Source organism: Mastacembelus armatus, chromosome 5 (genome assembly GCF_900324485.2).
Source record: "Mastacembelus armatus chromosome 5, fMasArm1.2, whole genome shotgun sequence".
Lineage (NCBI taxonomy): Eukaryota > Metazoa > Chordata > Actinopteri > Synbranchiformes > Mastacembelidae > Mastacembelus > Mastacembelus armatus.
The window spans coordinates 20,867,155-20,890,416 of NC_046637.1; the positions used below are offsets into that span (position 1 = coordinate 20,867,155).

Below are 23,262 nucleotides of genomic sequence, written 5' to 3' on the forward strand. Positions count from 1 at the left end.
AGTCCAGATGCAATCAAACGTGTTTTATTTAGATCTGTATAAATGTTGGTGATCACTTTGCAGTTGAGCTACACGCAAGAGACTATATACAATGCACTAAAGACAGCAATGCTAAAAATCACACTGCCCCACAATGAAGGTATTGACAGCTCTGTCAAGATCAATACACTACACTGCCCTGCAAACTGAACAGAGAGAAGCCTGTCACGCTAACGTTGCCTTACTCAGCTCTGTCCATGTGTTTATATGACCTGTCTGCCCATCACCTTGCTTTCCAGCTACTGTGCTGTCCTAAGAAAAAAAGAAGAAGAAAAAAAAAACAAGCCAGTACATTGATGGTCACTGTTGGTCTATATCTGTGAAAAAAAAAAAAAAAAAAAAAAAAAAAAAATCTTGTGCTGCTTTCTGTACACTTGGAGATGTTTAACTTTAAGCTGTAATTGCATCAAATATTGTTACTGGCAAAATGTTTTAAGCAAAATAATCAATTTGATCCCTAGACACTGACAGAGTGAGATATTGTCTAGCTAGAGAGCCAAATGAGGAGATCTTTGCTCTCCTCTGAATATTCTTGTGTTTATATAAACATACAGTCACTACATGAATCCTATTAAGCTGCATCTTTGTCAAGCTGCTATAGCTAAGAACGGTGCTATACCATCCAAAGTGAAATTGGAGGTTGATCTCCTACCAGCAGTGTATGCACTTGTGTCGAATGTTACAAATTTATTTTGGTTTGAGATAAATGGAATCTGGACTTACGGTGTTATGATCACTTAAAAAACTTTTATGAAATAGTCTGATCATAAAGCACTGTTGTATCATCCTTTCTACACTTCTGAATCTTTACAGAATAAACTGAATACTCACCAAGCACTAAAGGCTCATTATTTGCTCAACACCTTTCATCAGGGGTGAATACAAATCGTTCCGTGGATACCAGTCAAATTATTCAGCGTGATGAATGTGAAAGTAACCTGCAACACACTGGGAAGAGAGAAATGCACACAGCCTCACCTGCTGGTGAGCAGCTGGCAATACAGTGAGCTGGTGATAGCTGACTTACAGAGGAAACACTTTAGCCTGTTCTCCATAGTAGGTAATCATTGAAGAATTACTTTAACTTTTAATTAAATAGGTCAGTAGGGTGTATTGTGAGTTAGTCTTGAGTACATATGCAAATGATAAGAGCTTTTGTATACAATGAAGGATGTGAATTAAGAGGCCAAAGGGGACACGAACCTTCCAGATATTGTTCTCCTTGTAGGAATAGATCAAGTGCATTTAACAAAGCAAATATGACTAACACTGCCAACACCTCCACTATGGCTGCTAATCCAAAACCAACAGGCAGCTTTGCTACGTTGGGCTCGTTTTATAATGAAGTATCACATTTCCTAAATGTAAACCTCAGTGACATGCATGGAAGACTATCCCAAGTACACTGTGTATTCACTTGTAGGGTTTTATTAATTTTTTCCAACCTACAATGAGCATACAACTCAAATAAAACATGATCAAAGGTTATGACAAAGATAAAACAGGAATAGGCTGTTGACTTTACAGCTACTTACATCAACTTTCCTATCCTAAGTGTGGAATAAAATGAACTGATAATTCACATTAAATGTTACATTACTTTATCCTCAATCTTTACACAATTTAAAAAAAAAAAAACTGCCTAAATTGTAACAGATTTGCTATTTTTTTTGGCAAAGTTGATATCCCTCACATACCCATCTCAAAGAAAAACACTTTCTATTTACTGACTTTAAATACATTATCATAGCATTATCTTCAAGTAACATATGGGACTTTTTCTCAGAACAATTGTTAAATTAAGTTAAAAATCAGATGCAGACAGGGCTATGCAAAGAGATTCAGAGGATGCTTGCAACTCAAAGGATAAAAATGATTGGTTCACATTTACACTGAAAAAGATGTCCCTGATAGAGGCTGTAAAACAATATGTTCACATTCTGCTTGTTTAAGTAAATATTAACATGGTTGCAGTACCCCCCCTGCTCCCCCTGCCCAGACATCCTCTTTCATACTCAATGATTCAATATAGTCCAGTTTAAAATATTCATCCATGGCCAAGCCCCTCACACTCACATTCACGCACACACACCAAGCTCACATTTCCATTTCCTCAAAAGGCGTGTGGGTGTAGTTAAGGAATTTGATTTAAATTTGTCTATCAAAATATAGAATTCATTAATAATACATGGGAGGGCTAAAATACAGAGCCGAAGGAACAAAAACTTAAAATGATAAAGCATTTTGCTTTTGCTGAAAACAGTAGCTATCGGACCACAGAGTTCAAAGTTCAGGTGTTGTCCCAGAGCAGAATGAGAGAAAGTAAAAGGGTCTTTCAGTTACTGAGACTATGCCTTGATGCTTGGCCGTGGGTTCAGTTCAGCCTGGATGCCTGATCGCAGATCAGATGTTTATAGACTACCCACAACTCCCGCCTGCCACTTCATAATGGCCTCGTCTCATTTTACCATGTTGACACTGTTTTTCTGTTCAAACTTTCTGAAATCCCTTGCCAGGTCTGGCCATTGAGCAGAATTCAGTTAAGCTTAAAAACCAAGTATCCGATAAAAGATGAGTGGATCATAGTTAAAACCACAAACTGGGACTTAAAATTCAAAGTCTTGGTCTGCCATGTCAATAGCCCAGGCAAACTTCTCACGCTGGGTTTTGTTGTAGATCTTTTCAACAGGAATACCCCACTTCTTACACCTATGGGACAAAAATAAATAAATAATGATGGATGGTGAAATAATACTAATAACTATAATTATACATTATAATATAATTACAACACATTGCCTTGTTGTGCATATACGCTTAAGAAATAGGTAACCAAAATAAAAAGAATTTACCAAGCCACAGAGATGCGAGGATCCAGATAGTTGAGCTTGGAGGTGCCGAGGGCAATTTGCTTGTTCTCTTCACGATCAGTCGCCTGCACTTCCAGCTTCATCAGTTGCTCCTCTACCCTTTGAACCGCCTTCTTCTTGGTTTCCACAGCCCTGGAGGTGGGGCCAAGAAGCACAAACCATTAACAAGACTGACCAGGAAGTATCTATACTATCCATCTATACTAAATCCAGTGATACTCACTTTTTGGATTTTTCATCTTTCCGTACTTTGGCATCAGCCTTGGCGCTCTTCAGTTCTCTTTTGGCATCAGCAAGCTGGTCCCTTTTAGCATCAATCTAAGGGAAAGGATTGACAGTAAGTCAGTGATTAGAAAATTACAACCAGAGATTACTATACTTATGCAACACTGACAGCAATTCCTTAACAGGAACTTCTACACTGTCAACAAGAGATTTCTAACATATCTGTACCATTTTTTGTCAAAATTAAGGGACTCAAAACTGACACAGGCAAGACATGACGAGACATTTTGGAGAAGTAGAGAGCTCATAGTGTAAAAATCACTGCTGTTGCACATGTGTACTTCTGAGTACACAGTGCATGAATCACACTGAAATTTAGGCACTTGTAGAATCGAACTTGAACATCATGACAAGCATGTTAGAGACAACTGAAGGTCAAAGTTTTTTTTTTTAAATACCATAATAAGATGGCATTTTAATAAAAGCTACCAAAAGCATGATGCGATATATATACTAACATATATCTCTGGTTCAAGAAAGAAAAATAAGAAAGATGAGGTTTTACAAAGTGCTCGAGGGTACTCAAAACACACTGTCACCTTAGACTGCAGGTTCTGCATAGATTTCTCAAATGTCTTCGGTGGTGCCCTCTGATGGTTACACAGGATAGCCACAGCTCTGTTGGCTCTGTTATAGGACAAGATCTTGGCTGGAATGTTCTCCTCCACTAAAGAGAAAAGTATAATTCATTTTCTGTAACTAAAATGACTAAACAAATGCAAAGATATACTAAAGGCCCATAGAATAGCAAACTGTTCAGGTACTGTCTCCTGTTTTAGAGGGAAAATTTATTCTAGTAAAAATTTGGTCTTCAATCATTTGCCTGCTGGTGAGTGACATACCATTTGTGAGCTCTTTCAACTGCTGCTGCAGCGTGATTGAAGCGTTGTAGGTACGGAAAACTTTAGCCGTCAGACCGTCCATCAGCTCCTGGAGGTGCTTGTTTAGTATAGAAGTCTGGAAGTAAACGTGCAATCATTTAAAAAAAAAAAAAAAAAAAAAAACTGCTATTAAGTGTCAAAAGGCTGATACTGTCGTCTGAAACACAAGACAAGCCATCTAAACAATGGTAACTAGGTCAAATTCTGATCATAAACTGATGTTTTGCTTACATTCAGGCGATCAAATAGGTCATCATCAAGCTCTTTGTTCTCCATAAACAGCTGAAGATTCTTAAATACCTAGGAGAAGCAAAGCACACATTAACATAGAGGCAGTACCTGGAGACTTAGACAGACTATCATACAATACTTACCCTTTTCTCCACAGGGACTTTGTTGTAGTAGCGGATGGAGTCTTTACCCAGAAAGTCAAACTCCACCACATACTCCTGACCATCTTTCTCTGGATAAAGGCTGATATGTTCAACTCTCAGCGAGCAGCAACCCACAGTGTCTGCAGTCTCTCCTTCCTCCTTCTCATTTCCTGCTCTCAAAGCCAGCTAGAGTACATCACAACAGCTGGATTAAAGCCACCTTATAGAGACAGCACCCTCACTGAAGCTAGTTTCTTCAAACCCAGTAAATCCCACTTTAAAATTACAGGCATTGTTAAAATAGCAGTTACACCACATTAAACTCCCTCAAGCTGTATAGTCCAAGGACAGTGTAGATGGTAATCATGCACCTCACCTTGTCAATGAAATAGAGTGCCACAGCCCTCTGTCTGATCCTCATCTCCTTGGACTTCCAGTCTTCACGGTACTGGTTCCTAATATGGTCCACACATTTCTTCAGTCTACGGGCTGTTTCATACTTCTGCCAATCCTTCTCTCCCTGCAGCAAACAGTGAGAAGAATGAGATAAGAGTATTTAATGAGCTATGTATACGCCCATATATGGGTGTGTCAGTCATGTGAATGTCAAAATCAGTAGTTTATCTAATACAGCAAGTAGCAATTTTAATTTAAGCAGTGGGAAGTGCGTCTTATACGACATTGCTATATGCAGTCATTTGAACAGGACAGCCATTTAAAACCCACATTAAACCAGGTCAAAGCTTTCTTGTAGTGCAGAACTCAGCCTACCTTGATCCTAGAACTGGGATTCAGCATGATGTACTTGATGGAGCCTTGAATGTTCTCTGTCCATGATACCAACCATGTCACTTTGTTGTCATGACGAACCTCTTTCCATCTAGTGCCTGGAGGAGGCTCAGGGTGCTTGGAGTCCCTGTGAAGAGTTTATTAATAAAACATTTAATCATTATACTCACTTAACACATCTCCTCATCAGCACTTAAAAACAACTCTTCACTCACTTGCTGCAGTTGACTATGATGTCTTCAGGCCTGATGCGACGTTTGAGCATTCCCATCTTTGGATGGTCTCCACGACCACGGAACAGGCCTGGGGGCTCAATGCGGAAGTTAGCAATACGCTCCCTGTGGTTGTCCATGATGCAGAAGCCATACTGCTGCAAGGTACGCTCATTCTCCTCCTTTATTTTCTACACGTGGAGAGGAAATATAAAAGCATCAGAATACCATCTTGTCTCAACAATCCTACTGTCCAAAAAATCCTTAATGCATCAATTTTCATTCAAAAACAAAAAAGAGCAAAAGAAAAAAACTTTGCTATGCAAAGACACTATTTAAATCCTCCAATATTCTGGCAAAAATGAATGCTATGCACCATGGGGTGCTGTTCAAGAGAATTTGTCTGAGTAACTGATTTATCTGGATGCTTAAGTGACTAAACACATTGTGTCACCTGTGGGATCAAGAAATGCTGAATAAGGGCCAAGTGCTTCAGAAATAAATGCATGTTACCCATTACACAACATCTATGCAATTTCACAAAGGAAAACATGAAAACACCAACCGGTGTTTCCAATAGAATTCCACAACAGGTTGATATACACTGTGGTCCTATTGGCATATCCCTAGTTTTGAAAATACCAGTCAGATTCAGCTCTGAGAAAATATATATGTAGTAGCTGACCTGTTTGTCTTCCTTTGTCATGGCCTTCCTGGCCTCAGACTGTGCCTTGAAGTATTCACTCATCTCAGTGAAGTCACACTTTGTCAAGTCAGTGATCTTAGACTTTTCCTCTGCAGTCATTTCCTGTGTAAGAAACACATGATACATTCAATCATACATCTTTGGACAATTACCTTGTAAAACTCAGATTTTGCAGAAAGCTGACAGGTGTCAATTTATTCAGAAAATTTGTTTTTCTTTTCCAACCTTCCTCCAATCTTTGAAGAAGTTTTTGCGGAAGATGTCTTTAGTGGTGTACTCATGGTCCAACATTTTGGCAAAGAACGTGGCCACCTCTTCTGCTTCTAGACTGAGCTTCATGGGTTTTCCTAAAATATGCAAAAGCCACTGACATTTGTACTTGCCATTATGCGGTTCTGTAGTCCAGCCAGTGACCATTTCAAAAGGTGAGCACTCCTGTGGGAAATGGAATCTTACCATCATAGTAAAATTTGACATGGCTAGGAAGAGGCTCGTATGGGGGTGCAAACACTGGACCTTTGTGTTCCAGAAATTTCCATTTCACACCATCTGTGTATCTCTCCTCTTCCCACCTGGAATTAACCAAAAAGCAAAGCTATTCAACAAGGAGTTTCAATCTACCACAGAACCAAAACTCAACACCATGCATCCACAATCACCACAGAGTGTTACTGGCAACATGCAGTTGGCTGACATGACTAACTCACCATTTCCACTTCTCTTCTGGCTCTTTCTTTGCTTTCTTTTTTCCATCAAGAACTTCTCCTTTTTTGTTTTTTGTCTTTTTGGACTTTATGTCCTGAAAAGGGAAGAGAAACTGAGTTCTTTATTCTCTCAGGTTTACAGAAAATAATTATTAAAAACAAGAGTGAGACTTGACCCTCACCAATTGTTCATGTACTTATTTTGTATGTCTTAGAAGTATTAGAGCAAGGTGTCAAAAACCTCTTTTTACTGTGTAGAGAATCTAAATCAAGACCAAATTTGCACTCAACTTACCTCATCTTGTTTTCTTTTCTTGACCTTTTTGTTATTTTCAGTCTTTATTTTCTTGGACTTGAATTCAGAGCTGAAAAGTAACACCATTGTCTGACAGATCAAACTTTGGTCACAGAGACGACAATGATACCCTAACGCTATGAGGTAGACATGGAAGAAATGTGATAACTCTTATAGTAAGAGACACTTACTCATCATCGTCATCCCGTTGTCTTTTTAGAGACTTTTCATATTTAGGAGAGTAGTAAAAATTATCCTCAGGCTCAGACTTCACATGTTGAGGGCTGCAAAAGAAGAGCCAGCCAAAATGAGTTGAGGCTTTATATAAAAATGGATCTGCAGGTAGCTTACATATAAGCACACAAAAGAGATGTGGAGTCCAGGCATACCTGGCAAAGCCATTCTCTTTCTCCTTTTTGACCTTACCATCAAGGGACCTCATCTGAAAGGTTTACACAAAGTGGTTAGTGGAGGAAAATGTGTAAAACACAATCAAGCCAGTCAATAGTATAGCTTAGTGACCATCCAGTCATTGCCAAATGGATAATCATACCAATTGTTATAACAGAATAAAAGATACTTGGCAATGAAAGGCAGAGAAAAAAAAGAAAGTTACTCTTACATTTTTTGTCACTCCAATCAAAGTGCTATGCAGTGGTTTTCTGTGTATAATACTATATTATTACATCAACATCCACCCTATCTGGAGACCAACTGTGTAAATGTTTTTCCTGTTTAGTGAGCAGAGCAACAAACCCAATTAATTCTGCCAAAATACATGAACATCATCTAGTTTGAATCCATCTGAAATTAAAATAAATCCCACACATGTAGCATGCTCATTTTGTACATTTTTGGGGCAACTTTTGGAAGCCCCAATTATGAAAACAAATTTACCAAAATCATCAGAAAGACTAAATGTTTTAATCTAATTGAATTTAACATACATTTTTGCTGTCAGTTTAAATATAGTTAAAACTTGAAAAAGTAAAACACACACACACTACATGTAGAACAATACTACACAACTACATTCTTCTATAGGTTATTTGCATGGTAATTCACCTTCTCTTTCTTCTTCTCCTTGTGCTTGTCTGTACTGCCATCTTTGTGCTTCATCCTTTCCTTCTCCTTGTCTCTGTGTTTTTTCTCAGATGACTCCTTGTAATCACTTAAGTTGAAAAGAAAACTTAATTTCAACAGTTTACATTTCCAATGGTAGTAATTAGTCTACTTTGAGAAGACATGAGAAGCATGAATTGATAAATGGTTTGGAAGCACTACCGTACCTGCTGCCATGTTTTGATTTCTCGCGCTCTTTATCCTTCCTGTGGTCCTTGTGTTTGTGTTCCTTCTCTTTATACTTGTCTTTATGCTTGTGAGAGTCTGAGAGAAAACAGTATTACTTTCTTCAAAACTTGTAACATTGAAGCAATCCAACAACATACTTAAATGGTCAGACTTGCATCGACCTAAATGCCAAGGTATACCTATTATATTTCTATACAAAAGGGGCAGAGAAAGGGCACTTCTCTTACCTAGGAGCTGATGTTGACAGGCTAAGACATTCAATATCACTAATCAAGAGACAACCTATGAAGTACTCAAAGTCCACTTGACCCTCATTGCGACACAAAATCTGAACATGTACTATAATCTGAGTGACATGCAGCCTGTAAACAGAAATCTATCACACAGTAGCACAGCACCTCCTACTGCTTGTAGAGGCCTTATTGTTTGACAATACAAAACAAGTGACAGGCTGAAACCTGCACATGAACAACTTAATCTCCCCGTCTCCCTCTAGACAGGGAGAAAACAGGCTCATCTCAATCTAGGGGGAAAAAAGCAAATCATAAAAAAATAAATATATAGAACAGCTGACACCCAATTTCAGCTATCAACCACAGCATTGACAGCTATCAGTCCAGTCTACTAACAGGTCCTAAAAACAAGCTGTCCACATTGCCGTTGTATAAGAGTATAACACAAACATAGCTCACATGAGCAAAATTATACTGTATTATACAAATGACAAATTTTTAATACTCAGATTCCTTTGACTACAATATATTATATATATTAAAAATATATAAACTTCTCATATAGGCTTTACAGTCCATAAATGAATACAAAATAAATGCCCACCATGGTAAAGTAAGTGCTACACAAAACTGTATAGAAGCATAATATTAGCTAGTAAATGGATGAGAACATTAAAACCCACCAAATGGTATAATCTTAAAGTAGGTCAAAATTAATGTCTCATTAAAAAGTTAGTTAAATGTTCGTTTGGTCCAATGTGAGGGAAATAAATAAGGCCCTTCAGGTCAGACAAATGTTTTTCCATTTATTAATGAAATCCAAATAAGTGATATGGTACAATTGTTTAGATAATTTTTTTAGCAATAATGGCGTATAGCAAAGTACAGCTCTTATTCAAAGAGTGGACAATTTGAAAGACATATTTAGGATTTTGTCTTGGAATCTTTGTCTTGAGTGTAAGTAAACAAATGTCAGTGATGCTTAGCTGAATTAAAGAAAAAGCAAAAACCTTTGAGTGTAAAATGCTGAACTTGGACAAAAGGGAATGACATTAAAAAGCTCAAACCTTGCAAACCATTATGCCCCTTTAACATCCACTATCAGGTTTAAAATGCAATGTGATGATGGAATAAAGTTACAGTTAACATACTGACCACTGAAATGCTGCTTTAACTTAAAATGCTCCACTTTCTCCTGAGGTGACTGTGCTGTAGTTATAATCTCAAAAAGAAACAAAAATCAAGAAGAGTACATGTGATCCTAAAGCTATGAAAAAAGCTTTAGGATCACGTATGACTCTTCTCGGTCACCACATTGGATTTTGGTGAAAAACTATGCCTTCGCATGTCCCCTCCACAGCCATCTGCACTCCTCAGCCTGGGTTCAGCTTGCAGCACAGTCAGGCCGCTACACCGAAAAAGAAAATGGCGCAGAGACTAAGTCCTCAACCCCCAAACCCTCACTTTCAGGTGCGAAATGCGGCGTTAAAAGCCTACCAACAAAAAAATCTAATGCAGCCACATGATAAAACACCTCCAGCTGTGTGCCAAATCTGAGTCAAACAGAGAAAATGATTTGGGGAAAAGCTTTAACAAGACCTTCCTTTTGAACAATAGAGGCTTGTGAGTGAGACAGAGGACTTAGTCTCTGGACGCCATTTCTGTCCTCTGCTGAGAACTAACGCAACGTTACATTTCATCAGAGAAAACGGGGCAAACCCCTCACTTTAACTTGTTAGCTTAGCGTGATAAACTTACCATTGAGCCGAGAGCCACAGTCAATCTGTAAAAAAAAAGCAAAAACAGGTGGACGTTAAATCCCGTGCTGGCTAACTAGCCGGCTAACTAACTTTGAACTTGCTGGAGCAGCTAGCTGTGTTAGCTCCATAGGCTAGCTGCTAATGTGGCTAACATTTGCTAATTAAATGTAGCGTCACCACACTTTGTGTCTGAGTTCATAGCCAGCCACATCAACCTGAAAGCTATCCACAGGTTATTCCCGTAACACTACCAATAAATATGTAATGAAACGTGTCAATTCCCCGTTAATGACAGAATGAGTTGGCTTACTAACACACGGGGCTAATGCGCGCTAAGAGGCACCGTTAACAGTTAGCCAAGTTGTCAAACCGAGCGAATAGAACCGTGAAAACAAACGATACCGGTCAACCACGAGTGATGACATTAAAGACAACATCCAGGTTTACCTGGTCCTCGTTGTGGGAATGGTCCCCACTCATTTCCTAAAAGCTGGTTTGATTAAAAATTTAAAAAATAAAAGCCGTGTCAGGTCGGCACAGACCGGCGAGGAGAACCAAGCAGAGTGAAGAAAAGATACGGTTGTATAAGAGATTCAAGTCCCAATTGTGCCCTAATGCGCATGCGCCCCAGTTTAAATGGTAGTGAGCAGTGAAGCTCCTCCCTCCCACCATGCTCAGAGAGGTACTCATGTAGACTGGGACCAAAAGAAGTATTAGACTTGTTCACTTCACCTAATAGATAAACAGCAAAACGTAACTGAATGAAAAAATACAAAAGAAAAAAAAAACCTAAAGACAATTATAGTTATTACCATGGTGTTTGAAGAGATTAGTCCTCTTGTGACCTCACTCAGCTTTATGTCATTTAGTGAACAGGCCAATGCATACTAGGGCATACCTCACAGTTTGTCTAATGGCACGGCTAAAAAACAATTTACAGACATATTTAGCAGACATTGATATACAGTACATATATACAGTCAGTCCAACCTGAAGATGATTTTGATGAGACACAAGGTGTCTTCAAGAGTCCACAGTTACCTGCGTGATTCAGCGCAGCTAAATGTTAGTTAAGTGAGATTCTCACTATGTGAATGACACAACCTATCTTGCCTCCATGGCCCTGGTGTTGTGCTTTTAGTGATATGAAATATGGTGTAAGCCAGAATGTATGGCACACAACACACAGAGGCTCATCCTGCCCTACACAACCTTATTAAGAGTCAACAGGAACTCAAAGGAAAACAGATTCAGAGTATTAGTTAACTAAAACACCAGCATATTAAAAATGGTACCAGTACCTATATTGTGTGTGCATACATGTTTAATGGTTATATATAAAAAGTATTGTTTGGTGGTGGAGCTGAATGAATGCTGTCAAAGAAAAGCACATGCCTTCCACCAGAGGGCACTGCAATCCCTAATATTCACTGACAGGACTAACCTGTCCTCTCAGAGCCTGAAAACACTACTTTACATCTAGTTTAGACTTATGTGGTTTAGATATTTAATTGAACAGATCAACCTGTATTATTCCACACAGTGTGAGGCTGCTAGAATGGAGAATGCCAGTCTAAGGTATCTGACAAGGTATCTGTATCTGCATTAGAAGGTTCTGTGTAATTAAAACTCCAAAGGTTGTAACTGTTTTTGCTTATTTTTTTATTACAAAATAGGATGACTTCATCGATATCAAAATTCCATTTTCTGTACATTACATTAACGAAAATACTATATTACAGATCCAGTAACATCCATCCATCCATCCATTTTCTATACCCGCTTTTTCCTGAATCAGGGTCACGGGGATCTGCTGGGGCCTATCCCAGCTCTCTATCGGGTGGAAGGCAGGGGTACACCCTGGACAGGTCAAGATCCAGTAACATGCTTAAGTAATATCTGCACACAGTGCAACTGTTTATACTAAATAAAATACAACCATACATGTAATTTCCAAATCTTTGATTTTCTTGAGACAGCCCATGAACAACAAAAAAGGAGATGGTTCTTATGATCTGGGAAGCTTGAGTAAGTGTTTTACATCACCACTGACAATTCAGAGTTAAGATTATGTAGCATCACACAGACCTTTCCCTAAATGGGCATTTGTCCAAGATTAATTCACCAAATAACAGCATAATAAAAGCAGATAGGAATAAAGTCATAAAAATCACTGACATGCAACAATTCATTTTGACAAACTCAGAATAAATAATCTCAGTAACAGGTATGGAGTGCAATATTCCACTGTTCATAGTTTGTCTCCACACATATCAATAAAAGTTTCAACCAAGATTTAATTAAAGTCAGATTCCTGAACTACAGTTTTGTTTTTCTGTTCAACAACATTGTTTCTTTCCATGATGTTAAAAACATCTGTTTCTGGTCCTGCTGATGTAATGACAGCACAAAATCTTGCTGATTAAGCAGTGATGCAAGGTTACTAAGGCACTGTTGTGAGAACACTCTGTCCTCGTCCTTACATGCATTTAAGGCTCCTGATGATTTGGCTTTGAAAGTGCCATGACTGGGTTCTGGTATAAAAACATGTAAGAGTCACACAGCAGCCTGCGCACTAGTTCAGGAGCCTGAGAGGGGTTGGTCCGAGCCAACTCCTCCTCTGGCTGGGACAAGAAGTCACCCAGCTCTGGACAGGCTTGTATCTCGGGAATGTTATAGCCAATTTGATCGTTACCTGTAAGATAGATCGACCTTAAGATTAGACATCAGCTCGAAAAGAGATAAAGACTAGTTGTAGACGTCAGAGTGGGTCCTTATCTAATAGTGCTGAGGCTGTATTATCAGAAACTAAAGCAGTTATGGGTAACCACTTCACAGTAAAACAAAAACAGGTGCTCGCACAAACATCAGAATAAAACTAATAAAAGACATAACCTAAAAAAAAGGGAAACAGACACAAAACATGATGCAATTTTTCTTACCACATCTGTCTGCCATGCTGTCAAAGAAGAGCCAGGAGCGAGGGTCTCGGCCGTATTTGACAAAGGACACGTAGTGGCTGGTGTGAATACAGAGCACAGCAAACAGCTCCATCATGTGCCTGGGCACAGGAGCATCAGATGCTACATCTGTCGGAACCTCTAGAGTTTTTGGGGAGTGTCCCTGTCGTGAGTGATGTCTGTGCACCTGTTATAAAAAACAAGGAGAAAGTTTTACACCAGAGACTGGGTCACCAGGACACTTAACAGCTAAAATGCCCATGTGGTTTACCTGTGCGTTGCATGTTGCACAGTATTGTTTGATTCTTCCTGGCTGCAATTTGTGATCTGGTAGACAATGAAGACATTCGTACTCTGCTAAATTCCCACAGATGAAGCATTCTCTTGGAGCTGATGGAAAAAGTAATTGATCTTTAAACATCTTTAAGTTCTTTGAAAACATTATATTAAAATACATTCACATGGTATATGATATGAGTACATGTAGGTTAGATGTGTTCCTCACAGTTGTATAGAAGGTCTGTGATATCCAGCTCAGTGGAAGGAATGATGTGAGAAAACATTTTATATTTGTTTCCAAACCTTGGCATCTGAATTATAAGACAGGATGGCACCTGAGGGACAAATAGAGAGGATAATTTGCTGATGAAAGGCAGCTGCCCTACAGCACCAACCAGGAGAAGCTCCAGTCGGCTCAGCTCTGAGCTTTACAGCTGTCTAACTGTGTTCTATGGGCAGGGACCAGGGGTGGTGGGTGGGGATACAATAAAGGACAAAAGAAGGTAACATTGGACTTATATGGCAGTACAAAAGAAAACCTGATAAGCCCAGCAGATGTTCTTTGCACTCACATCTTCAAACTTTAGGTCACCTGACAGGCAGGATGTGTCCAGCAGCTGTTGGACTGTGGGCATCTGTACCATCTGCTCTTTTTCAAGAAATATTTGGAAAGTGTAGGCACCTTGAGATGTTTCTTGCCTTGATCTGAAATGAAGCTGAGTTTCCATAACTCAACATTACACAGTCAATTATCACAAGATATTTAATAATAGGCAGCTTGGTTTCATACCTGAGTTTGAGCAGTGGCTCCAAACAAAGCACCTTCTCAAAAAGGACTGTAATGAATTCCTCTGGGTCTGCAGTGAAGGAAAAAAATAATAAAAACATAACACTACTTCCTTTATTTAAAACATACTTTTAACAAATTATGTTTTATGATATAGTTGCTCACCTTTCTCCTCTGTTTGAAAAGTGTCACAGCCGAGCTGTTTCCGTAAATTCATCACACTCTCAGCAGGTACAAACCCTTGTCTGCAATATAGTTATAGTTAGTTATTGAAGTGCAATAGTTATCAGTTACCTAACCGAATAACTCCTACACTGGAACAGCTGAGTAAACACAAGGGCACACCTTTTTATATGACGAAAGTTCAACCGTCTATACTTTGTGAATAGAGTATTCACAAAATATAGAGGAAACAGGAAGTACTTGTTTACCAGCTTAGATTATGTAAAATGTCATTATGTTCTTGTTTTGCAAACTAGTTAACAATACACAGCCCCAGAAAAAACATTAATGAAGACAGTGTTTGTACCTGCGTAAACAGTTGACTATTTTTCTCAGAGTGCAGGTTATGGGTTGGTCTTTGTCAGCAGGCTTCTGGCAGATATTATCCAAGGTCACTGATGAGCTGAACAAACTGAAGAGAGAAAACCACTCTGCTATCACCTCACTGCTTGTCTGAATACAGGTCACCATGGTCAATTGATTGTACGTGATCTGCTATCAAAAAAACTACATTAGATGATGTGAGATAACAGATGAGATGAGCTCAGTTTCCAAAGTGTGAATGAAATGAGCTTAGGGTTGGTGAGCTAGTTTTACCTGAAGAGTGTGGCATCAAGGTAACAGGAATTAATGTGACCCTGAATCCCTTTCATTCTTCCCACTAACAAAGACAAGGCCTCAGACTCAGGGATAGGTGGTGCATTCTCCCCCGACTCTTCAAATGAAGGAACTGAAAAGAGCAATGAGAGCTTAAACACAATCCAACATGACATTCACACAGTACTTCAAAGATAATGAATCTGTTTTTTCAACGGAGGAACCTGACAGGATTGCCAGACATCTCACATGTACCAGAAAAAATGTCCCAACCCAGGTACTGTTTCTGATGTCACTGACATATTGCCTCACTAAATGCTGCCAGAGGCAGAAAGGTAAATGTGAAGTCAGTTAATCCAGTTAGACGGCAAGATCTGTCAGCGTTCTCACATGAGTACAACCCTAGTTTGTCACTTCAGCAGGATGTCAAGTTCCTCAGAACTCATTCTGTGGTGTGTGTTGCACAGTCAGAAATGGGATGTAAGAGGAATGACACACATCTCTCTGTATGTCATACCCCTTCCATTATAATAGCTCATAGAAAAAAAGTTTACAGTGGATTAATTCATATTATTTTGGAGACGTAAAATACAACACTGGTAAAATGTAAAAACATTTTAGTTAAAATTATTTTATAAGACGTTTCAGGTAACAGAAGCAATAACATCAAATGTGTAATGCTTGTGTACGTGACCCACTAGGAGGAGAAGAGTCTAACCTTGAGGTATTTCAGTGTTCGGGGTTTTCCTTACAGGAGAGGAGCAGAAAAGCCTACTGTCAGGACTGCACTTTGTGACAGGAACAAACAAAGCCATGTTCCCCTGGCATGTGAAATATCGTTGGTTTTCATAAGTCCCATCAGAGCAGCAGTTCACCTCATAGTCCTGAAACAATGAAAATCCATCAGACATATGCTGTCTTAGAATCCTAAAGCCAACAAAACTTAAGTGCGCAGAATTTAACTCACTCACCAATTCAATCCCAGCCCATTCATCAGTCTTGCCTGCAGGAACCCCCAACCACCGGACAACCCCATACATGATGATTCCTGAGTTACTCAATACCTCCACCGTAGAGCCCACCTCGAGAGGCACATGGGATGTGCTGCTACTTTGGCTCTGAATGGCACTGTGCTCTATATTGTTCTCTCTCACTTGTCGTGCACGACATCCAATACTGGGCATGGAGTTGATACGTGTCACTGCTTTTCTGTTCAGACCTGCAGAGAGATACAGAGGTTAAAGAAGCTGATGGTAAGAAAGTGATACGGCATTTTTTTAAAAAACATGTCACAAGGACTTGTCGCATGCTGATTCATCAGTCATCCAGCAAAAAGATGCAGATCTACATATGAGGTATGTAGACAGCTCAATAAGCAAAAATACCAGACCCCTGATTAATCTACTTTTCTTCATTCCAAAGTAACAAGACCAGTTTTTCTAGATGTGTAAGAGTGCCAGTTCTTCTACACCCCCCTCTGGTGTTGGATCAAAATATTCAGTCAGGAACTTCATTTGCTGATTAAGTGGAGATGTTAAATATGCTTTGTAACAAAATGTATTTTGTTTGATTCTAAAATAAAGATTACATATGGTAAAATCACAGATACCAACACCAAGTTCAGAAATACTATATGTTGACTATTAAAAAGACAAGCTGTGATTTAGACCACTTTACTTACCCACACTTTGGCCATCTCTCCATTGCGGAGGGAGGGAGGGATAAGATGGGATCACCTGGATGATGTCTGCAGCATTGAACAGAGGTAGAGGAGCAGGTTTCTTAGTAGACAAATTGTCATTCTCCTACAAGGAAGGAAAAAAAAGGAAGAGTTTGCTTTAAGCCAAAGCAGACGTGACATTTTACTGAACAAAAGATAAACACTGCTCTGACTATGTACATAATATTTGCACTAATGATATTAAGTTACATATCTGGCAATTCTTTGACTGATAAGTTTGACACACCAGTCACTTGTGGCTGTACGACCATCCCTGTCTTAATACAATTCTTTCATTACACTACATTCGGGTGCCTGTGCAATTACAGGGTAACCTGATGATCATAATTATGAGCTACTACCTTGTGCTTTATCCAACACGCACACAATTTAATGCTGCAAATAACAAACAGCTTTACCATTAATTCCACCTCAAAGCCAAGCATGTGCAGGTCATCTTTGTTCTCTTTCCTCCCAATCTGCATCAGGTTTCTCACCAGCCCGGGCAGGTGTCCCTTCTTGTGTTTCACCACCACCAGGTCGTCCTGAGACAGCTCACAGATGGCTGAGAACAGCTGGGGGTTACACAGCAGTTCCAGGCGTTTGCTTAGGGAGAAAATGAAGAGCAGCAGCTGGGCCTGGTGACGGGTCAGGGGGAAAGTGTCCTCTTTCTTCACCGTGCCTCCGCACTTGGGGCTCCCCGTACTGCTGGCCCCGCAGTACAGCAGCCCCATCAGATCCCCCTGTTGCGTCTCTGCCTCCACACGGCCAATGCAGCCCCGGCTGAAGCCCCTCCGGGACTTGCCGCGTATGACGATGAAAAACTTCTCCTCTGCTACAGTTTTGAGCTCCATCGAAACATGTGATTTCCACCACCAGTGTAGTCGGTTAAAAGGTTCTGTAGCAGACGCTGTGCAGGGTATAGCTGTACCATGGAGCAGAGGTGGGCCCGCACTATTACACAGCTTCTAGCTACTTAATTACAAAGTGGGAGAAAATGACACGAGTCTCTGTTAAAAAAGCACCACCAGTCACGGTGTGATGAACACTGCAAACACCACGGCATGAAAACAGAAATAACCAAAAGGTGTGTAAGAATATTGTAAAAACAAACTACAGTTTACACAACACCAAAAAGTCCCTGCGGGTTCCAGGGATGAAAATAGGATCCGGGATAGTCCGTGTCTAAACAAACACACCGAGCTGCTTTGTACCAACAACTAACACTCAGTAGCGTTCACTTTTTGAAATGCATGGGCAGAAAGCGCTGTCTTACTTACGGTTTTTAAATTTATCAAGAGCTTTTAGCCAGTGTCGGTACATGCCAAAGACAGCTAGCTCCAGAGGTAAGACGGCTCTTGCTCCTCCCAGCTCACCTTAAATACAGACCTGTGTGTGACTGACAGCACGCCCTCGGCAGCTCACACACTCTCCGCCCTGCATCTGTCCTCTCCACATTTCCGCAATAACGCACAACCTGTTATAGCCAGTTTTTAATAATCATTTTATCATTAGGCGACAGCTGGGAATTAATGTCGCCAGGATCAGTGTAGTGTCCCGAAAGTTTGCGGTGTTTTTTTTTTTTTTTTTAACTTTAGTTCCACTTTTTCATTTACATTTACAGTATGATGAAAACAATAAGTCTGAATGTGTTTCTCGTTGACGTTTTAATCATAAAACCACACAGAAATGCCATGTTATGATACATCATCACTAAAACACTCACCAGTAGCTGGGAAGAAATAGTGTCAACAGATATTGAGCAAAAAAAAAAAAAAAAAAGTTTGCAGTAACCAGTGGCTATGAGCAAACTGAGACATGTTTGGATGCAGACTTAACACGTGACATGATTATTTTTTTTATTTAGCACTTTACCACAGCAGAAGGGGCACAAATACAAAAGAAATCATGCGAACACCACAATGAAAGTGGATTAGGCAGTTGGCATTTATGTGTGACAATATCTTTGCGGTTCATCAGCTTTACGTAACAGCCTTCATTCGCTTTAGCATGCAAACAGCATGCCTCATGGCCTTATTTCATCAGCCAGCATCAAATCTTTGAACAAATCTATTGCAAAATAGCAGTCTGGATCTGGATGTGAGGAAAATATTCCTTTAATAAGTTTTAAGATGGTTATATGAACAGACAATCAATCAGACATTTAATAGTAGGTACATGTGGGAGGACTGCCCTCTGTTGGCTGGTGATCACAGTAACACAAGGGGATTTAACACCAGAAAACAACTGTACTTACATCATGAGGTGTACAGTTTATTTAGATCTATGCTTTTATCAAATGTCCTAGGAAAAAGTAAAGTCCATGATAAGTAGAAAACTATAATGAACCATCAGATAAAGGTATTGCTATGGCCTTAATGTTATCTTCGCTCCTCAGGATCCCCTGGACAACAAAGTTTGTCTTCACTTTTTGAAACACGTGGCTGTCTTCATACAATAAGAGAACATCGTCTTCTAGAAATTCAGCTGATGAGGGACAGTTTGGAAAGCAGGAAATGACTAATGTGATGTCATTCAAAGCAAACATCAACTACCATGTCATATACTTACAGACAAAAAGTCTATCTGACTGATGGGGAGGGTGTTTTCTCAGAGAGGTGCTGTCATTGTTTTCTTTATGGTGGGACAGTCCATTGACCAACACCTAAAAACCACACATGTTTTACAACTCTAACATCTTCCACTGAATCAGAATCCAAAACTCTTTATAATCTAAAATGATCAAACCTGGGTGATTGCACTGAAACGCTGCTTTCCACCTGAACTGCTTACTGCCAGGTAGATCCCACATCTGTACCAGGCTGGCATCACTATTGTGGGGGTAAGATATGACAGGGGCCTCTTTCCTGGCTGAACTCTGTTTCTCTATAATACAAAACACAAGCACACAGGCAGAAATATTTAAGTCAGTACTTTCTCAATGGCTGAATATATCAGCTGATTCATTTCTGATTCTAAACTCACCTGGTAGGCCTGGAGTGGCCCCGTGTCTTTACTTGGCCAGGAGAACTGGAGGGTCAGGCTGTTGAGAATAACACCTGACCGAGTTATGAGTCGGCTCCCGAATGACCTGCCCAATGAACTGTAAGATCGTAAAGACGAGAGATAAGATAAAAGAATGTCAGTGTGCCCAGCTGCGCATACCACACATATCCTCCCACTGTGATGATTAATATCAGACCATAGCCAGTAGCATAATCACCTTGCTACTGACACCACAAGATCATCTGGTCCCATGACTACAACTTGTCCAGCCTGCAACTCTGTCTGGAGGGAGTGGGGAGTGGAGCTGTAGTTCTCGGGTGGAGATGCATGGGAGTAATTGATCCTCTGGTGAAGCACATCAGCATGATTCTTACTTTAGCAAGAGCAAAGCGAAAATGAAAAGGAAGTTTATAGAAATTGATTATGTAGTCTGGTGTTATTCAGGAGGATTAGCAGTCAATTATGACACAAAATAGATACATAAGCGATGGCTGAGAATTTCCACACTTTCTGACAAATTCATCAAGTAGTCAGGAAGGTAGTTTGATTAATTGATTATGAACATAATCTTTAATTGCAACTCAATCAAAATTGTGTTTATGTTCAGTTTACCTCAACATGTGAGAGAGCAGCTTGGTCACTGAAGAGTCATATTTAGGGTCACCCAAACCACTGGCCATAGCTACAGCGGCATTCAGAGCCTTTGCACAGAGAAAAAAAAAAAAAAAGAGAGAGAGAGACTGTATATATGAATATTCTTATGTAGGAGAGCTACCATACCCTTTCAACAAAACCATTGTGATATCTAAGCTTTGAAGTCCAATACCTCAGTAATCCAGTGGTTTGTTTGATTGTCAGTGTTATTAATGTCATTAAGATGAAAGCCCTCTAAAATGTTGAAAGCTGATATCAACGCTGCACCAGCAGACGGGGGAGGAGGAACCTGAATTATAAATTCTGGGACAAAAGTAACATGTTGATGAAGACATCACAGATGAATGACATACATGTCTTTTCAGCCAAACAAGTTTAGTCTTTACCATTATACAGGCCTTCAGCTGGTTGCTCTACTTTTACACTGTAGTTACTGATGTCTTCTCTGCTCAGGACTCCTCCATTCATTCGCACCTTTAAAAGAAACCACAGAAAAGACTGTAAAACTGAATTTTTAATGTCTTTTAAAGGAACCCAGAATATAAGATTTCACATTATCTAAATTTAGTAAAATTAGAATTTAAATACTTCAATCTCATTTACTTCATCCACTATCTCTTGTGAGAAGTTCCCATCGTAGAATTTTGATAGACCAGCCTCCAGGACCCGTGCCAGTCCTGGCAATCTCAGAAACGACCCAGGCCGCAGAGGTTTGCCACCTGGGAAGAATGTGCCCCTGAAATGTTGGGATAGTTGTTCACCTTTTAACTTTGCTATAGCCTCAGCTGTAGAAGAAAATAAATGAGTCACATCCTGGCATGTCATCATCAGGTTATATTATGAGTAATCACCGGGGGCAGAAAATGTAAAGAGGGATGGTTTGACTCACCAAGACTGAAAGACACATTGAAACCTTCTCTGGCTACGGCTGCGGCTCTCATAACCACATCCTCCCATGACAGACTGCAGTGATTTTGTGGTAAAACATATTTGACATAATGGTAGAAGAAAACCTAAAGAAAGAAAGAACTTTCTTCATATTTTTTACCTCCCATGCAGCCAGTGAGCAAGATGCAGCCCTCTGAGCATACCAGGCACTCCTACCTGCAGACCAGCCTAAAAATAGATTTTAGGTGTTGACATACAAATACAACCAAACATGTTTATGCTGCCTATCTCCCAACTTTTGTATTACCTTAAGCTCTGAAACATTTTGCAGCATATCCTCAGTAAGTGTTCTAGGTGCTGTTCCCTGAAAATTTATAACCCTGGTTTCATTCTTATGGATGTCATGAACCATCATCACCCCACCTCTACAGAAAGACAATAAACATGAATTGCTGAGTGCAAACATCTGTATATTTTTTAGAAAACATATCAATCACATCAATAACAAGCCAGTCACATACCCACCGATACCTGACACATGTGGATGCACAACACCCAGACAAAGGACAGTAGCAATGGCTGCATCCACACTGGAGCCATGATCATGAAGAACTCTCTGGCCAAGTGTAGTGCAGCGCTCATGATCCGACACCAATGCACCTTTTACAAACACCTGAGAAGCAACTAGGATGAGGATACACTAAGCAGTGGTGGTTGAACAATATCTTTTATGGCATGACATACCAAACCTTCCCCCAGATAAATATGCAGGATCAAAGCAATTGTCACTCCAATGGCAAAGGTGATAGTCACAGCATAGATGGGTGTGAGCATGTCTTGACTGGAGCCATCCTTTTCTGTCCCATTGACGTTGGACAGGGATTGGCTGAACACATCTGGGCTACCAGAGGCCAGCTGCTTCAGAGGTATCTCTTTTGATAGTTGGCTGAGATCTGGAGCAGCAGCAAGGAAACAACATGCAAACTTTAAGCAGAGTGTAAATGCAGTGCATTTCCTCAATCGAACGGTTTTCAGCCCAACTCATTGGGAGCAGGAGATCTAGCATGTTTTCTTGATGTCACATCAGGGACTTCACAGCTGTACTTTGGCAAATTAGCACCATGGCAGATTTAAAGGTGGAAAACATACATCTTGTATGCTGACAACTAGGCCAGAAAACCACTTCACATTGTGCATGCATCCTCACCAGAATTTTCATTCAAGTCACAGCTGAAGTCACTGGGTGTTGAGTTACCAGTCACCTGACATGAAGCATCAAAACTTCTGTAACTGCACATCCACTGCTTGCTAAGTTTTGTTTCAGGAGAAACATCCATCCTTTCTTTATTCACTTCAGAACACATTCAACTCAAGAACACAGCAGGCTCCTTCGTCATACACCACAGAGGCACTCTGCTATTGGCTTAATATGTAATCAAGCTCAGCAGGCGCAATTACCTCCCAACCAATGAGATCTCAGCATTTGCATGTCAACCCGTGAGCAGTTCAATGTCATTCGGGGATTATGATTTCACCTATACATAAGCACAAGCTGCAAAGTCAATATTTTTATTGCCATAACAAAAAAATTTAAAATGAGTACATACAGGTAAATGCATGTTGACACAAAAATTACATCACTTTGTTTTTTTATAGGATACATTTTGCATAGGCTGCACTTTTCTTTCTT

General features: G+C 39.9%; 2 protein-coding genes and 1 pseudogene across 6 annotated transcripts; all 3 read right to left on the reverse strand.

Moving 5' to 3' along the window:
- Window positions 1-1,440: 1,440 nt before the first annotated feature.
- top1a (DNA topoisomerase Ia) lies at window positions 1,441-11,051 on the reverse strand. Of its 4 annotated transcripts, none has more exons than XM_026307043.1 (21): window positions 10,907-11,051; window positions 10,458-10,482; window positions 8,445-8,541; window positions 8,221-8,326; window positions 7,545-7,597; window positions 7,347-7,439; window positions 7,156-7,225; window positions 6,864-6,955; window positions 6,613-6,728; window positions 6,382-6,503; window positions 6,136-6,258; window positions 5,454-5,641; window positions 5,221-5,365; window positions 4,826-4,969; window positions 4,450-4,635; window positions 4,307-4,375; window positions 4,037-4,151; window positions 3,734-3,861; window positions 3,133-3,227; window positions 2,892-3,041; window positions 1,441-2,748 (listed from the first exon to the last, which is right to left on the reverse strand). In XM_026307043.1, exons 1-21 carry the CDS (start codon window positions 10,937-10,939, stop codon window positions 2,646-2,648), a joined length of 2,253 nt encoding a protein of 750 aa, XP_026162828.1. In that variant the 5' UTR covers window positions 10,940-11,051; the 3' UTR covers window positions 1,441-2,645. The 4 variants fall into 4 exon arrangements, with proteins under 4 accessions (XP_026162828.1, XP_026162826.1, XP_026162829.1 ...); XM_026307041.1 differs by having other exon boundaries at window positions 6,864-6,973; XM_026307044.1 differs by lacking the exons at window positions 7,545-7,597; window positions 8,221-8,326; window positions 8,445-8,541; window positions 10,458-10,482; window positions 10,907-11,051 and having other exon boundaries at window positions 6,864-6,973; window positions 7,156-7,245; window positions 7,347-7,424.
- Window positions 11,052-12,141: 1,090 nt separating this feature from the next.
- Window positions 12,142-18,426, reverse strand: cyld2 (cylindromatosis (turban tumor syndrome) 2). Of its 2 annotated transcripts, none has more exons than XM_026305918.1 (14): window positions 18,305-18,426; window positions 17,444-17,999; window positions 16,986-17,109; window positions 16,276-16,523; window positions 16,023-16,188; window positions 15,305-15,437; window positions 15,015-15,119; window positions 14,651-14,730; window positions 14,489-14,555; window positions 14,271-14,403; window positions 13,925-14,033; window positions 13,691-13,809; window positions 13,402-13,606; window positions 12,142-13,154 (listed from the first exon to the last, which is right to left on the reverse strand). In XM_026305918.1, the coding sequence occupies exons 2-14, from the start codon at window positions 17,876-17,878 to the stop codon at window positions 12,949-12,951; spliced, it is 2,130 nt and encodes a 709-aa protein (XP_026161703.1). In that variant the 5' UTR covers window positions 17,879-17,999; window positions 18,305-18,426; the 3' UTR covers window positions 12,142-12,948. The 2 variants fall into 2 exon arrangements, with proteins under 2 accessions (XP_026161703.1, XP_026161704.1); XM_026305919.1 differs by having other exon boundaries at window positions 17,444-17,996; window positions 18,305-18,407.
- A 936-nt stretch (window positions 18,427-19,362) lies between these two features.
- Window positions 19,363-22,909, reverse strand: LOC113130775 (glutathione hydrolase 7-like; annotated as a pseudogene).
- Between the last annotated feature and the right edge of the window lie 353 nt (window positions 22,910-23,262).